Source organism: Uloborus diversus, chromosome 2 (genome assembly GCF_026930045.1).
Source record: "Uloborus diversus isolate 005 chromosome 2, Udiv.v.3.1, whole genome shotgun sequence".
NCBI lineage: Eukaryota > Metazoa > Arthropoda > Arachnida > Araneae > Uloboridae > Uloborus > Uloborus diversus.
This window is the reverse complement of record NC_072732.1, coordinates 182,430,494-182,448,464: the sequence shown is the minus strand read 5'-3', so window position 1 is coordinate 182,448,464 and position 17,971 is coordinate 182,430,494. Positions and strand designations below refer to the sequence as shown.

Sequence of the window (17,971 nt, the reverse complement as noted above, 5' to 3'; positions counted from 1 at the left end):
CCCTTGCACCAGAAATATTTCAATGCAAGTAACTTTTACTCTAGCACAATTCCAGTGTTGCCACAAAATATTGCAACTGGAAAAAAATACTTTGTACTTTTTTACTGACACATGTTTTCATTGAACAGAGAGTACAAAAGGTAATCTCAAATAGAACAACAAAAGAAAAACAAGTTTGGAGAATAAAAGGATTCTTAATAGTTTTCCAATGTGGTTAAACTTAGAAGTAGGTTTAGTTATGCTGCTGTTTTATTTAATTGGTAAAATGCTGGTATGGCACCAAAAATATTCTTGGAAAGCTATAAACAAATAAAATAATTTGCTAAATTAAGTTTTAAAAAATAAACCAAGTGGTCAACTTACAAAGGTTTTTTTTACAATACTCCAAACCAAATTTGGGGTACATTAGTGGTCAAGATAGACAGGTGGTCAAGATAGAAATGTGGTCAAGTTACAGAATTTTTCCTTCATTATACAAGATAGGACTAATTCCGTTCCTGACAAAAGCGATCAACATAGGCAGGTGGTCAACTTACAAAGGTGGTCAACTTTACAGGTTTTACTGTACTTGACATCTTAAATTTAAAAATCTATTATTCATAACTGATGAGTAAATAGTTTTTGAAATTCGTTAAGTAGCACTTTTTTTAAGCAGGGTTCGTAAAAAAAACCGTTTTTTTTTTCAAAAAAAAAAAAAAAAAAAAAAAAACAACAACAAAAAAAAAACCGTTTTTTTTTTTGGTTTAAAACCAGGTTTTTTGGGTTTAAACCGGGTTTTTTTTGGTTTAAGTAATATTTGCGAGAAAATCAATTAATTTTCAGAAGGTAATTAAGGTTCCATGTAATTAACAGTTATTCAATAGTCACATTATACCTAATTTCTTGATTAATTAAAGAGATTAGAACAAAATCTTGTAACTAAATTAAATAATTAAAATAGCTTTCTGCGGGGAAATATTGATTGAAATGTTTGACTTGATTAACAAATTAGTATGCATGTATATATAGACCCTTTATGATTCGAAATACTGGCTTCATTTTTGATTTCATCAAATGAAAGCCAGATTAGGTCTTTTTTTCTACCAGAATTGGACATTCTTTTTAAAACGATATGAGTAAGTAACTTTTGTAATCTGCACAGGTTAGCTAAGGCAAAGCAAATACCAAAATCCCAATTCCAATGAACAAAAGGGGGGGGGGGGGGAACTAAGAATTATCTGCACCCAATAGTAATAAAGCAGCATAGGTGTATAGCCAATCAAAATCTTTTAAGCACACAGAATCCAAAAAGAAAAAAAAAAAAAAAAAAAACACCAATGGAGAGTGTAGTTTATATGTGAAGATTTATATATTTCTCAATCAACTTTTACACATACATTTGCATTTTGTTCTGGGAATTTAAAAATTTGTCTTTTAATCTTCCTACATTATAATATAAGGAACTATTATGTATCATAATATGAAGTATAAACTTTTTTTTTTAAATTTAATTCAAAAGATATTATTTGTATTCACCTGCAGAACAAATCTTAATTTTTAGGTGCAAACAATTAAGTTAGACTGTTGATTACCTTACAAGTCAAAGTTAAAATTCCAGGAAAATGCAAATAAATGGGCAAAAATGTCACACCCCTGCAACAGGAGTGAGCAATATAATGGATTGCATCTACAATAGAAGATTCAATCCTTAGAAAATCTTACCTAATTATGCAAATTAAGCATAATGATGGAAGTTGACTGAAATCTTCTTTATGGCACATATATGAAATAAGAAATATATTAATATTTTTTTTCGATTAAAGCTTGTAATACATTTTGAAGAAGTAACTTCGCAATTTTAGTATTTATCTCTGCAACTTAGCTGGGAACTTAGCATAAATGGAATTTTACATTTTTCAATATGTGTGGGGAAATCAAGGTAAACCTGTAAAATGGATTTTTTTTGGCCTTTTTTTTAAAAAACAATTTTTTTAAAAACCACATGGTTTTTTAAAAAAAACCCAATTGGTTTAAACCATGGTTTAAACCAAACAACCCTGTTTTTAAGTGGCTGGAATTGCTTTAAAGTGTTATAACTCAAATTCCACGGGAGTTAGAGTTGTATAACAGTTCATTTTGATGAAAATTGTAAGAACTTTAATTTCAAAAAGTTTAAATTATTTTTCACAAAACTTGAAAATTTAAAAAGTTTTTGAGACAATGTCTTTTGACAGTTTTATAAAAAAAAAAGAAAAAAGAAAAACCCAGGTTTTTTAAGTACTTAAATAAATACATCCAGAAATTTTCAGAGTTGTATCATAAAGGGATCAGAAGTTACAGCGAATAGTGTAGGACACTTGTTTGCTATTTTTGCTGAAATGTTTTAGTAGCTGCTGTAACTGTTGTCATTATTAAAAGTATTTAAACAACTCTGCATTACACATAAATATTATTTTACTTTCGCAATGATGACACAAAAATGAAAATTTTTATGTCGTCTTATATGTCTAAATAAAATGCATGAATTACTATTTGTTTTTCCAAACAAATACTTTCGAATTAGTAGTTGCAAATTCTATTTTCGATTATCATTAACTCAAGTGATTTTATTCCATTGTCCTGTGCAAAGCTGAGATCTGAGTCTCTCAAAATCCCTAAGTCAAACACCGCCTCCGTTTCTGCACTTAAAGCTCAACAAGCTGTCCCGAAAGATAAGGTGAAGAACTCTGCTATATATAGGAGACAGGACTAGGAAGGAAAGGATTCACTCGGAAGCCAGCGTTCGGAACCGGTGAGTATGTGCCACTTTTTTGTGCCCCCTTAATTCCTCTCCATATCGAGTTCAAAATTTTTGAAGATTCCTTTCGCTTTTGACCCGGAGTTCACACTTTCAAAATATCCAAAATGGGATTTTTCGCCATGACGAAAATGTTCAGTGGGATTTTTGAGGGAACTGCCTACAAATGAGCAATTTGGAGCGAATGTTACCTTTTCCCGACTGGGTTGACAAACTTGGCGGGTCGCATGCAGCCCATAGGAAGCAGGTTGAATATTGCTGTTTAATAGTACATGCACTATAAAAACATATACGTATATAACTTTGTCAGTTAACTAGCTGCGTTGCTCGGCGTTGCGCGGCTTGAAAATAAAAGCTGTGTCTAGTGATGCATATTCACCAACCAGGCTGACACAAAAGAAAAAAAAAAAGAGTTTTTATAACTAAAAATTTCAATTTAGACCTCTTTGGATATTTTTCAAATTGCAAAAATTCAGTCAATGTTATTAATAAGCTAAACATTTCTGATTCCCGTCTCCCCTGTGTCAATTCCTGGATAAAAACGGGCCTCCGCGCTAAATTTGGCAAAGATTCGACGCAAGCTGCGGATTAGTATAAAGAACATACACACATACAGCCATTTTTATGTATAGGGAAAAGGGGGACGCACACGTAGACATATATATGGTATGTTTTACTAAGATAACTTCAAGCAAAAAATCTTGCAAATTTCTCAAGTAATGGCAGTACCAGTCCTACCTCTTGGCTGAACTTTTAGAACAATGAGTCATTTTATATTACTGTGGTGGCAACTTTTTTGTTTTAGCAGGTGTTGCATGTGATTTTATTCGTGTCTTTTTCTCGTGAAAACATATTTTAAACTAATATAACTTTTAAGCTAAACTTAAAAGTTGGAAACTATTAAACGCACTTTCAAGTAAATTTATGACAATGTCAAGCATGTTTTTTTTAAATTAAATAAGATTTTTTTTTTTTTTTTGCTAGTATGTTCAACGGTAGATGATAGGGCACTTGTGGACACAACATCTAAAGGCACATGTGAACAGTTTACATATCACATGTGCCTTTAAGAGATAATAATCTTTGTGTAGCATATTACATGTGTTAAAAACTGTGTTACAATTATTATAACCAGATAGTAAACTTATTGTTTATTATTATTACTATTATTATTAAATATTTATTTGATCATTTTTATTTTATTTTATTTCATTTTTTATTCTTTTGTTATTAAATAGTTCGTCAACAATTTAGTGTTACATATTTACGTAATAAAAAAAATATCTGTGTTATGTAGTCTTATAAGGTTTTTTTTTGTGTCACTCCAGTGATCAGAACAGGCTGTGAGACTTCGAAATTTTAGTGAGCAGGTACATATTTGGGGGAAAATATTTTCTTGATGACACAATTACTGTGCAATTTTAACTGACGTGGTGAAGGTAACAAACCCTTCAATGTCATTGGTATGTCCGTATATGCTTCATATTTGTTGCGCGTCAAAGTAAGTTTCTAAATTTAAAAACTCTTACCATCTATTTAACTTCTTCAACGCTTCCAAAAGTCGCGGGGCAATGAAATCATTTGTACTGAAGTCTTCAGATATTCCTTCGTGTAGAAATTGTGACACAAACACTTGAACTTTTTAACTTAGAAAAATTTAATTACAGCACAATAAACTACAATGTTAGTTGCAAATAAAAACTTGTTAATTAATAAACACAACATAATGAAGATATCGGCAACGAACTCTCTCGAAAATAAAATCTCAAGAATTTTGAATATTACATACTGCTATAAGAACTGCTACGAGGTGCGCGAGTCCGGCTAATTTATTTAAACTTAACTACTCAGTTCAGTTCAGTTCTTGGGCGTTTTCCACACTCCCCACCTTGAGTTCAGGGCTCGGGACTCCGGAACTCAACTTCAATGCTGTCAGGCTAGGTGATGAACTGGTGGTGGTGGTGCAACACAAATCCTCAAGAACAGTCACAGGAGGGGGTTTTAACTTTTGAAGCTCACAAGATGACACCGCTCCCAACTCCAGAGAACACAACTTTTTAACAGGACGAATGAAGACACCCGTTTTTGTCTTGACTTTAGCAACTCGCACACATCCATCCTTACTTGTGAACACTTCTAGAACTCTTCCGAGTGGCCAGTCAATTCTTTTACAGTTATCTGTCCACACGATAACTAAGTCACCAACTTTTAGAACTGGAGAATTATTTCTATTAGTCACAGGTTGTCGCAACTGTCCGAGATATTCCACTCGAAATCTCGAACGGAGATCTTTTCGTATTTTCTGTGTATACGCGTGACGTTTATTTAATTTCTGATGATCCAGCACATCTAAGTCTGGAACACCGATTTCTCTAATCTCTTGCAAAAACATGGAAGGTGTAATCGGGGTAAGATCTTGAACGTCATCACTAACGTAAGTCAACGGTCGCGAATTTATGATACTCTCACAGTCGCAGAGGACTGTTAACATCTCTTCATAATCCAACGATGTTTGACCCAAAACTTTTCTTAAAATTCTCTTCAAAACTCCTACTAACCTTTCCCAAAATCCTCCCCACGAGGGAGCAGAAGGGGGGATAAAAATCCAAGCAATAGAAGAAGCAGTAGTTTCATCTTGAATCTTTTTCCAATCAATCTTGCTTAATTGGTTTTTTGCGCCAACGAAGTTCTTTCCGTTATCGGAATAGATAATTGACGGTCTGCCTCTTCTCGCGATGAATCTCCTCAACCCCCAAAAAAAGTTATCTGTAGACACTGAAGTCAACATCTCAACATGAACAGCTCTAAAAACAGCACAGGTGAAAATCAAAATCCAAACTTTTGAGTTATCTTTGAGGATCAAGGGTCCTGCTAGATCTATTCCTAGAATTTCGAAAACTGATGCATCTTTTACACGATTTTCCGGTAAAACACTTTCCTGAACTTCGGGCGGTTTAGAGTTGAATGTTCGACACACAATACAGGACTTGATTGCCTTCTTAATGGTTTTCCGGCTCTTCAAAATCCAGTACTTTTCTCGAAGCGCTGACATAAGCAGTTGTACGCCACAATGTCCTAACTCTTTATGTTTCCACCGAATGAGACTAAGGACAACCGGGTGTTCGGAGGGAAGTACAACTGGAAGCCGAAAATGCATGTCATCATCTCTAAAAAATATCTTCGTTTTCACTAGAATCAAGGCATCGTCGCCTACGATTGTATTGATCGATCTTAATCTTGCGTCAGGATTTCTTCCAAAAGCTTCTGATTGAATTTGCTTTAAAATTACTTGTTCAGCCTTTTGAAGCTCTTTACTGTCAAGAACACCAAATCGTCTATCTTTTTTGGATTTTTTACAATTTTCTACAAATCTGTAAATCCACGCGGTGATTCGTAGTAGTTTAACGTAAGAAGAATATCTGTAGTAGTATTTTCCCTTATCTTCGGAGTTAGTAGCTGTGATTATAACTTTCTTCTTTTCTGCGTTCACTACTTCCATGGCAGGCAGAAATTCGTCTTTCGGCCAATATTCGGCAGATCTCTTCAACCAGTCCGGTCCGCACAGCCATTCCGTACGCAATAGCTTTCCTAAGGTACATCCTCGGGACGGAATGTCAGCTACGTTCATTACTCCTGGTACGAATCTCCACTGTTCAATTTTTGTCAGTCTTCTGATTTCTTGAACACGATTTTCTACGAATGTTGCCCACGGGCCTTCCTTTTTTATCCAAAATAGCACATCCATAGAATCTGACCAAAACATGTAATTACAGCATTTGATCATATTTCAGAGCTTTCAACATAGTTCAGAAGTGCTCATAGCTTTAATTCATCTGATCGTGCTCTAACTCAAGTGTTTCTCAACCTCTTTTGACCCAGCGGTAAAAGCAAATGAAAAACTTTGCGGACCGGTGAAATCTTTATCGTTTTCTTAAAAATGAATAAAATAAATAATATGAATAATAACTCTGGGGCCGTTAAAAAACATGTGAAAAAATTCAGGGTTCTGATGGTTTTTTTTAACAAAAAGTAATGTTAAAAATTAATAAAACAATAAATATCTACCCCTCCACTTGGTATCAAAGATCTGTCACAAATACGTTATAATTTAAAAACGAGTAATTATTTAAAACATGTGAGAAATTATACATTTACTAAAACATGACGTATTCCGAAAATGAAGCATAACTGTACTTATGGATTATTTACATGATGAGCCAAAAATATTCCGGGATATTACAATTACGGAAGAACAAAATCGTTTCATAAACGTTAATCTAGAGTAACAAAATAAAATGCACATGAAGTTTTTCAACCAGTTAAATAAAAAACCAAAAGGAATTTCTAACGCTATCGAGCATCAACGGCTAACAGGAAATGATTCTAACACTTGAATGAGAAAGCAATAAAAAAAAAAAAAAAAGAGCTAGACTGAGAGAGATCTTTTTTTTCTCGCTAGCTTTCTGTTATAATTACGAAACACAAGAAACATTTTTATTAAGGTTCTTTTGGTGATTAATAAAAGCTGCTTATCGAGTATTCAAGAAAGTAATGACAGATATTTTTAGTAGCGTTTTGAATGATTGAAATTTCACGATAGTAACGGTAAACGGGAACTAGAAGACAAACGGTTACTGAAAAGCAATAAATGCACTTTTAAAAACTTAACTATGTTTGAAAGCCCTAAAAGCTACAAAGTGATCAAAAGCTGTACTTACTTGTAATTTCGGATAATTAATCCTAGAAAAGTTGTGTTTTAATCCAATAGTGTACTTCATTCAATGTGAGAGACACACAAACGCAATCATTATTTGTCCGCCATATTGAGGTGGTTGAATGTATGTATGTGGTCTAAGGCAAAAAGCGCATGCGCAATGACTCTTTCTGTGATTGCATGCTGTTTTGACTCCTCTGCTCTATTTTCTGGCCTGCATTGCTCCTTCAGGCACTTTGCTTTCACCTTAGAGGGAATATTTTCACTCGTCTGGAACCCCTGGTTATAACAGTGTATTCTAAAACTAAATCCGCAGGAAGGATTTTTAATAGCAGGGGGCATAATACACTAGTGTAATTTTCCGATGACAAACCTAATGCTTCTAAACACCGTATTTGCGTTGTACAGTTGTCATAAAATCTTCGAAATGCACGAACATCATTAGAGTCTCTAAGAGGTTGCATATTGATGATATTATTCATATGAGCACTAATTAATAAGTCAGTTTCAGCATAACGGTCCTTCAATGCTCTTATCGCGTTATCATAATTTTCAGCTGTAATTGGAAATCCTTCAACTGTGTTCATGGCAGTTCCACCTAAATATGCCTTTAGGTAGTTGAATTTGTCAACATTATTCAAAAGTTCATTTTTATGTATCGCAGATTCAAAACTGTTCCAGAATGTTAACCATTGGCTCACATCTCCGTAAAACTTCGCGATAGTCAATTTCGGAAGTTTAACTCGTATAGTACTGTTGCTGCTTGTTTCAAAGCTTCTATTTTGATTTTCGCTGATGCGACTGACTTCCAACGAATTCCGACGCATTTCATTAATTCGTTTAGTAGCTCGAAACTTCCAGTCACTTTCTCGCGATATTCTTCCGAAGTTTCAATTTCTTTTTCGAGTTCGTTCGGTTCAAAATTAGCTTCTAGTTCGCTATCTACAGCGCTTAGCATTTCAAATTTTAAAGTTAATATTTCTACAAGTTCTTCCACGATGTTTGCATCCACCCCACTCTTTGCCAATTCTGTTTCTAGCTTGTTTACTGCTTTTGTTACAGCAGCTCGCATTACAGCTCGCTTTTTACATAAATTTTCTACACTTTGACATTTTAGGTTGAATATCTTCGTTTGTTTTAGACATTTCAACAAAGTTCTTAACTTTAAAAAAAAATCAAATAACTTCACTGCAGTCCCGGCAGGGATGCCATGTTGCGCGTCAAAGTAAGTTTCTAAATTTAAAAACTCTTACCATCTATTTAACTTCTTCAACGCTTCCAAAAGTCGCGGGGCAATGAAATCATTTGTACTGAAGTCTTCAGATATTCCTTCGTGTAGAAATTGTGACACAAACACTTGAACTTTTTAACTTAGAAAAATTTAATTACAGCACAATAAACTACAATGTTAGTTGCAAATAAAAACTTGTTAATTAATAAACACAACATAATGAAGATATCGGCAACGAACTCTCTCGAAAATAAAATCTCAAGAATTTTGAATATTACATACTGCTATAAGAACTGCTACGAGGTGCGCGAGTCCGGCTAATTTATTTAAACTTAACTACTCAGTTCAGTTCAGTTCTTGGGCGTTTTCCACAATATTAAAGAGTTTTTATTTAAAATAGAATGCTTGTCCGGAATTTCTTAATCGTATTCATATGTGCCTGCCCACATGTGCCCCCTATAGAGGCACATGTGAATTGCACTACTTAATTAACTTATAGCATTGACATTTTTTCGCGAAATTCTTACGTTACACTAGCCTCCTTCCATTAAAAAAAAAAAAAAAAAAAAAAAAAACTTTTGCGGAGCAGTGCGCTAAAACGATTAAGGGTCTTAAACTTTCTTTAAAAATGATTATCTCCATATCCGTAGAAGCTTTCTTTGAATCACTGATTGTTTCCCATCGTGTGGTAAAGCATAAGGTCTTTTTGCTAAAAGGTAGGGTAAAGTGGAGAAAAGTACTATCGTAGATCCTAAACGGATGAACCGATTTTAATAATTCTTTTTTCTTAATCGAAAGAATTCTTTATGGATAGTGTTCTTAGCTGAGTCTCTAATTACCGTATGTATTAATTAAAAACCGAATTAGCATTATTTTGTAGTTGCAGTGAAAACTTACTCGTACACTTAAATTTTGGTATCGATCAAAAAAACAAATTTTTCTGCGTATGATGAATATAATTTATGTAATTTCGTATATTTAATTTTATGTATACATAACTTTATAACTGTTTTCCTCACGCGAAAACATATTTTAAACTAACTAATACGCTAAACTTAATTATCACAAACCATTATATAAAAATTCAAGTAAATTTATGACGATGTTAAGTTTTTGTTAAAAATGAAATTAAGAATTTTTTTCGTGCTTGCAAGTTACTTCTAAGGTAGGTAGCTGTAGAGCCGCTGTATATATATAGGCCGGCGCATCAGCTGAAGTTTAACCATTTTGGATTGAATTTTTCATTTTTGCGCTGCTAGGGTTACCACATCAAAGTTTCGGATTTCGCCAAATTTAACGAAAATAATATTTTATTTAATAACAATTCACGTGCCGCTAATAATTGCTCACAGTAAACAGTCACCAAACGCAATAACTCGCCAGCAAAGACAACCATTTAAACACGCGCTCCGATCCAAAAAGGTTAATCTTAAGCTGATGCGTCGGCTCATATATATAGGGGCCTTAGGTAGATAATGGGGCACTTGTGCAACGTCTAGAAATGTAAACAGTTCCCATATTCTCCCCGTAACATTAATATTAACATTGGATATTATAAGCGTTGAAAAAATGAGTAAATACATGTAGTATTTCTACTTTTTCTATACTCAGTTCGTAAATTTATTGTTAAATATATTATTATTACTAAATATTTATGAATATTATTCTTTTTTCTTTTTTTAATTGTTTCTAAACAGTTGGTCAACTATTTGGTGTTATATATTACTTACAGGAAATACAAAAAAAAAATTATTTAATTTAAAAATTAAAGATTAAAATCATTTAAAAATAAATTATCATACTCCGTATGGAGTTTAAAAGCAATATGTAACAAGAATAATCTTTACATAATAAAATATTATTTGTACTATGTAGTCTTTTTCGAAGTTTTTCCGTGTCTATCCAGCGATCAGAATAGGCTACGAGACTTTAAAATTTGACCATGAGCAGAGTTATATATTTGAGAAAAAGCGTTCTGTTAGTGATGCAATTACTGTACAGTTCAAACTGACACAGTATTAGTTACAAATCCTTCAATGTAATGGTTAGATACGTATATGTTTTATATTAAGGAATTTTTCTTCCTGGTGCTTTTGAAATCTGATGCTTGTCTTGTATTTATTAATCCTGTTTATATGTGTCCTAGGCTTGTGCACAAGTACCCCCCTATAGGAGTACATGCAAACAATTAAAGATACATATTTTAAATACCATAAAGTAAAGGAATATTTTTTGTTTTTTTATCTCAAAAACTTCCATGACATAAAGAAAGGACTTCAATCATGGGAACATTTTGAAGGAGCATGAAAATATTTTTTTAAATACAAAGACATGAAATATTTGTTCACATGTGCCCCCTTTCCTCTAAATACTTTCACACCTCCCCCCTCCCTCCCGGCGAAGGTAAATTTTGACTGTTATAGTGATTATTCAAGCTACGAAACAGATACCTATGATTCAAAATAAATATCACGATTGAAAACATCTTTCGTTTCTAACTTTTATAGTACTCGAAGCGCAAGTGTTATCCATATAGATTATAGGCTACAATTTTCTATATTTCGATAGGAATTTTATTCCGCTTTCTTTGTTAAAGATTGATCTGTTCTCACTACGTTTACACAGTTATATGACTCAGAAATAAAAAATATGCATTTGTCGGTACACAGTCATAAAGGCGATTTTCGAAGAAATGTCCCGTGCGTAACGCTAAGTTTTTTACTTTATTCAAGTATCTATTTATTAAATATGGGATTAACTGTTATGCTTTGATAGTATATTAAAGCATGTATTATTCCCCAACAGTATTAGTTTTTTAAAGCTTTGGTTAGCTGGAAAAAATAAAAAACTTAGCGTTACGCACGGGGCATTTTTTCGAGAATCGCCCATAAGACTTTTTTTTTCTGATCAAAGTTCAATTTTTTTAGGCACTTTTAATTTGAATTAGAAACGTTACCTTACTAATATTTTTATGAATATTAGGATAAAAAGGAATATTATACTACTTTGTTATATTAATAATGTATTAATACATTATAAAAATATAGGAGGTACGTAACTTTTTGGTTATTTTTAATAATAAATAAACAATATTACTATGACTAATAAATTTTATATTGAAAATACCGTAGTAGGAAAAATAAATATCGAAAATATCAAAATATCATGATATTTTCAAAACAAATATCGGATATATATCGTGATATATATTGACTGATATATATCGGCGAACCCTGTTGATAAGCATAACAAAGTTGCTAGCAAATCATCTCATATAAGAGCTGACTAAGCGCTTCACACTTGCTATTAAAAATATACTGCTCGACATTGAAAATGCAACACCAAGAAGGAGTGGTCAGAAAGTGATGAAATTTGGAAAAAAGACAGAGACAGGAAGGAATAATAAAGGATCTTAATTTCAAAATGATAGGCAGAATACAGTGCGAGAACGGCGTCGGCTCAGTAGGATGTAGGACCACCGCGAACAGAGATACACGAAGAAACACGTCTAGGCATAGAGTATATGAGGGTGCGGATGGTGTCCAGAAGGATGGCTCTCCATTCCCTTTCAACCATTTGCCGCAGTTTGTCTTCTGAACGAGGCATGGACAGAGTCTGCAAACGGCGTCCAATCACATCCCACACATGTTCGATTGGTGACAGGTCAGGAGAGTATGGTGACCAGGGAAGCATCTGTGTGCCTTGGAGAGCATGTTGGCAGATATGAGCACTGTGTGGTCGGGCGTTATCCTGCTGAAAAATTGCATTAGGTAGCCATAGAAAGTAAAGGATTGCCACCGGCCGCAGCACATTATCCAAGTATTGTTGAGCCGTCATAGTGCCTTGAATACGAACTAGAGGTGATATGGAATTGTACGCAATTGCGCTCCAAACCATTATGCCACGTTGTCGTGCGGTGGGACGTTCCACAGTTACTGCCGTATTAGATCTGTCTCCACGTCGACGCCACATACGTATGCGGCCACTATCACTGGATAAACAGAACCGGGATTCATCTGAGAACGCAACATTTCGCCATTCTGTCATCCACGTCACTCTAGTCTAGCACCATACTAAACGTTGCTGTCTATGTTGTGGGGTCAATGGCAGTCTTCTTAGCGGACGTCGTGATCGCAGACCACGTGCGACCAAACCACGGGAAATGGTTCTGGTTGACACGGGAACATTCAGGGTATCTTGCACCTGCTGCAGAATCGAGGAACAAGTGATTTGTGGGTCTGCTACAGCTTTTTGGTGGATGCGTCGATCCACGCGTTCTGACGTCACTCTGGCTGCCCCTGCACCCCTCAATCTTGCCACATTTCGTTGTTCCAACCCTCTTCGGCACTGCCGATGCACCGTGCTCGCATCCATGTGGGTATCAGCTGCGATTTGACGTACGGACCAACCTCTCCTTCTCAGTCCGATCACCATACCCCTCGTAAAATCGTCTATCTGCTGGAAGTGCCTTCGTCGTTGATGGCGGCCTGACATTTTCTCGTGTTAAACGTATCCTCCAAAAAAAAAAAAAAAAATTCTTCGATAATTCTCCAGTCAGAAATGACACGAATACTGCCCATTCTTTAAGTTCCTTCCCTTATATCTTTCTTCACGTGCGTCGGAGAACTGCGCATTTCACATCATTTACGTAACTCAGTGATGTACGTCTGCTCTAAATTTTGCATAAATTTCTGAATACTCCTTCTTGGTGTTGCATTTTCATTCGAGCAGTGTATTTGAGCAAACCAGCGAAAATGTCAAAAAAGGGAAGATAAAAGTTGCTTCCGGGGGCTTTGATTTGTAGCTTTATGACAATGCAATCGAACTTGCTCATAACGAGCCTTGATTTGACGAGAACCCGGATTTGGCGAGGATATTAGAGATGGTTGGCACAATGTGAATTCTATGGGAGAGCAAACCCCGCTTAAAGAGAGCGATATTTCTGTAATTCATAAAATTTCTGTTGTCTTCCAGCTAAGTTTATCCTTTTTTGGAAAAAATTTCTCTAACATTTCAAAGTGAACTGAAAGTTAGTGATAAATCATAAATCCTGAGAACAATCGTTAACAGCAATTTTTTTTTTAAATTTGTGAAGTAAAGAAGCATTTAAAAATTATGTATGTGTGTGTAGTTATATTCCTCAAAAACAATGACACAAGAAACATACATTCAGGTATAACAGGAAATATTCAACGTTGTTTAGCACAGATGAACAGATTACAGAATACACTTGTTCCGGGGTGTCAAGGAACCCCTTTTTCAATTCAAAGGTGTGAGCTTCTAGATGTAAAGACATTGCTGAGTGTCTTTACATCTAGAAGCTCACACCTTAGAATTGAAAAAGGGGTTCCTTGAAACCCCGAACCACGTGTATTTTGTAATCTGTTTATTTGTGCTAAACAACGTTTGATATTTCCTGTTATTCCTCGGCACAAAGGTATTTATTTATTGCTTAATACATTCAGGTAGTTTAAAGCAAATTAACCAGCTTCTTCGGTACAGCACAGAAGTTTAAAAAAAGAAAAAAAGCGACTATGATGAATTTTTATGATTTTTTTCGCTTTACGAGCATTTGGATATAACAAGTCAATATCGTGGTCCCTTTACGTTCATTATAAGAGAGTTCAACTGTAATACTAAAGAGAAACTTGTAAATACTATTAAGAGGTTCGTACTAATAGTTATTTACAAATGAAGGCATTTAGCCTTGTGTATGCTTGCACAGCTTACAGCTACTTAAGATGAACGCAAACATGATTGCTTGTATAAAATAGATCAAATTTTTTTTAAAGAAATTCTATGGCTAATGAACAGCTTTCGCATTTGTCTTATCGGGTCATTGTGAAGACCCTATTGCCTCAAATGTAAAGGATCCTCCAGGACACAAACATATTTTATTAACGTTCTAACAGAAAATACATCCAAGTTCATGCTGTGTGTTTTTTATTCGAGTGTATCTTGACACACATAGTTTAAATGTTCTCATGTTTGCTTTTCAGGTCATTACGATGAAACCCAGAGAAAAATTTCTTCTGTACATATTACTGTGGCCCATCATCTGCACTTCAGCTCAACAAAGTCTTCCGATCAAGCAGGCGAAGGTAAGATGCTTTGAGTCAAACAAGAAAACCAACTGGTTTTCAAACACACAACGAGAAGATTTATTAGAAAACACATCAAAAGCTTATGAGAATAGTGTTATATTATTGCAGAGTTTTGATAGAGTAAGGGAGAGAGCTAATAAGCTTATTGTAGACATTCAAAGCAGAACAACCGATTGGAGAAAAGCAAGAATTACTGTGCATGCACAGGAAAATCAAATAAGGGCACTATACGTTCGAGACAATCGAATAACGAGGGGAAGAAGACAAGTAAATGGCTTTTCTGTTTATTCAACGGACATTCAACCGATGGCAACATACCCTCGAAACAGTCGAATAACGAGAGAAACAATAAGAGCAAATCTCTTTTCTGTACGTTCGAAGGAAAATCAGCTAATGATAACAGGTACTGATAACAGTAGAATAATGAGAAAAACTACAAGAGGTAGTCGCTTGGCTGTACGTTCAAGAGATATTCAACAAATGACAACATACGCTCGAGAGAGTCGAATAACAAAAGTGAATCTCTTTCTGGTACGTTCAACAAACAATCGACTAATTTCAACAGATGTTCAAAACAGTCAAATAAAGAGAGAAACTACAAGAAATAATCGCTTTTCTGTACCTTCAAAGGAAACTCATTTAATGAAAGCTGATACTGAAGACAGTAGAATAATGAGAGAAGCTGCAAAAGATAGGCGCTTTCCTGAACGTTCAAAAGATGTTCAGCAAATGATAGCATACGCCCGAAATGGTCGAATAGAAAGAGAAACAACAAGAGTCGATCGCTTTGCAGTACGTTCAATGGACAATCGACGGACGTCAGCAGATGTTCAAGACAGTCGAATAGTGAGGGAAACAACAAGAAATAATCGCTTTTCTGTACCTTCAAAAGAAAATCAATTAACGACAGCTGATACTGAAGGTAGTAGAGTAATGAGAGAAACTGCAAGAGATAGGCGCTTTAATGTACGTTTAAGAGATATTCAGCAAATAAAAACATGCGCTCGAGACGATCGAATAGCAAGAGAAACCACAAGAGTGGATCGTTTTTCAGTACGTTCAATGGACAATCGACTCATGTCAAGAGATGTTCAAGACAGTCGAACAGCAAGAGAAACTACAAGAAAAAATCGCTTTTCTGTACGTTCAACAGGCATTCAACAGATGGTATCAAACGCTCGAGTTAGTCGACAAGCACGAGAAACAACAAAACTGAATCGCTTTCTGATACGTGCAACGGACGTTCAACTGATCGCAAAAGATGTCCCAGAGGGTAAAAGCAGACAAAAAGCGAGAATGAATCACTTATCTGTGCATCTAACAGACAAGCAGCGTTTGATAACTGATTTGAAAGGCGGCCAAATGACAAGAGTCAACGACTTTGTAAATTTGAAGGGTCACCGAAAAATATTATCAGGTAAGAACCAGGATGAAGTAAGAGTAAGAAATAGGAGCGCGAATCAGTTTACCATGAACTTAAATGACATTCAAACCAAAATCCTTTTATGGAATGGAGATGTATCATTGAGTAGAGAAAGATCTCGTAGTGTGTCTAGGTTGGCGACTCATGTAATGCGCCTTCAAAGTGAAATCCAAGGCTGGAAGGATTCTGAGATATTTGTAAGAAGGATGGAGACCAGAATTGCTAATAGCATTCCTGTTGACACAAGAAACTTTCAACAGAGAATGACAATTGCATTGAAGTACAATCGAGTAACAAGAATGCAAAGAACAGGTAGACTTTACACTCTTCCTGAGACCTTAAGAGACCTTTCACGCTCAGCAGCTGTGGGGGGAAAAGATAAAAATCACTTCCAAACGAACGCTGAACGAGCAACAAGTCAATCTTCAAGAAAAGCATGGTCAAAGAACACATGTGAGTCGCAAAATAATCGTCGTCAGGGAAGACAAATTCCACTAAAAAATATTGCTCGTCGAAGAATAGTTGCTCTAAATTCAATTTCCAGAGCGAATAAAAACGTAGATGTTTTTCAGGGACTGGATAAAACGTTACTGATAAGAAATAAACATCATTTCCGTCAACTGGATTCGAGGGCCATATTGAAAGGCGATGTCTTGCAAATTATACGAAATCGTCAGCAATTCCGCTCACATGGTGATCGCTTGAAAAAAGAATTCGTAAGAATAACACCAAAAGACGATAAAATTTACGAAAATGCAGACAATAAGCACACCAACAACTATTCAGCTTCTGGTAAGACTTTAATTAAAACTAAAAATTCAGAAAAGGATAATACGGAACTCTCACCATTTAGAAACGCTGAGGAACTGAAATGGGTTGCAGAACATAGACACACGCTCAAGAGAAACCACAGGACATTTAGATCTGTTGGATTGGATGGAAAATACAACACTGGTAAAATGAAGTTTAGTAGATCTGTAAAATTAGAAATCCAGGATCAGAATCGAAGGGATTTCGTCCGAAGCACCGAACTTCCAAGGTTTAAAAATCACAGAAATAGAGCAGATATTAAAGAACATTTTAAATCTATTTCAAGCTGTGATAGTGAAATCAAAAATAAAAACTACGAAGCAAATAGACGAACTCTAACTCAGAGCAGAAGGAATAACGAACATAAGAAAAGGGAGAATGAGCTTTTAGGAGATTCTGGACATTCTTCGGATATAGATGTAAGAAAACTAAACAGTCATCGATCTTTGACGGTAAGAACAAACCAGAGTCAAATAGTTAGCGAGGACATGAGCAGCGTTTTGTATTCTGCACAACTTTATTTTCTCTCTGGGTCTATTAAACCTCTAAAACGAGAATATTCTGGAACCGTAAGAGACAAATTTACCATTGGACGGCTAAACAAGGCATCATGGTCAGATTCACTCCGGAACATTCGACTGACGGAAAAGAATTGGAAAATTGTCAGAAGAAGAAATGAATATTTCAATTGCCGCAGAGATAATGAAATTTCTCGGGTTCGGAATTCAGAAGAACGAATTTCATCATTAAATGTCCCAATTCAAGCGGCTGTTGACACTCTCAACGACCCCTATGTACGAAGTTTGAAGAACATGCCCATGCAAGACACTCGAAGAAGTAAGTCTGTCATCATCTATCATTTTTCGTATTGCTTTTTCCTTTAAATGAATATCTGTAGCAAAGTATGACTAAA

General features: G+C 35.1%; 2 protein-coding genes across 2 annotated transcripts in view; one reads left to right on the top strand and one right to left on the bottom strand.

Moving 5' to 3' along the window:
* Positions 1–4,628: 4,628 nt before the first annotated feature.
* LOC129216696 (uncharacterized) lies at positions 4,629–5,267 on the bottom strand. Its single transcript, XM_054850912.1, has one exon. It carries the CDS (start codon positions 5,265–5,267, stop codon positions 4,629–4,631), a length of 639 nt encoding a protein of 212 aa, XP_054706887.1.
* Positions 5,268–15,709: 10,442 nt separating this feature from the next.
* LOC129217535 (uncharacterized) overlaps positions 15,710–17,971 on the top strand; it is a 28,030-nt gene continuing 25,768 nt past the window's right edge. The window contains exon 1 of the mRNA XM_054851852.1: positions 15,710–17,895. Coding sequence (XP_054707827.1) covers positions 15,759–17,895 — 2,137 coding nt within the window. The 5' untranslated portion in view covers positions 15,710–15,758. The remainder of the gene's footprint in view (positions 17,896–17,971) is intronic.

Coding starts and splice junctions, on each gene's coding strand:
- LOC129216696 (XM_054850912.1), bottom strand. CDS start 5,267: ATGTTAACAGTCCTCTGCGACTGTGAGAGTATCATAAATTCGCGACCG.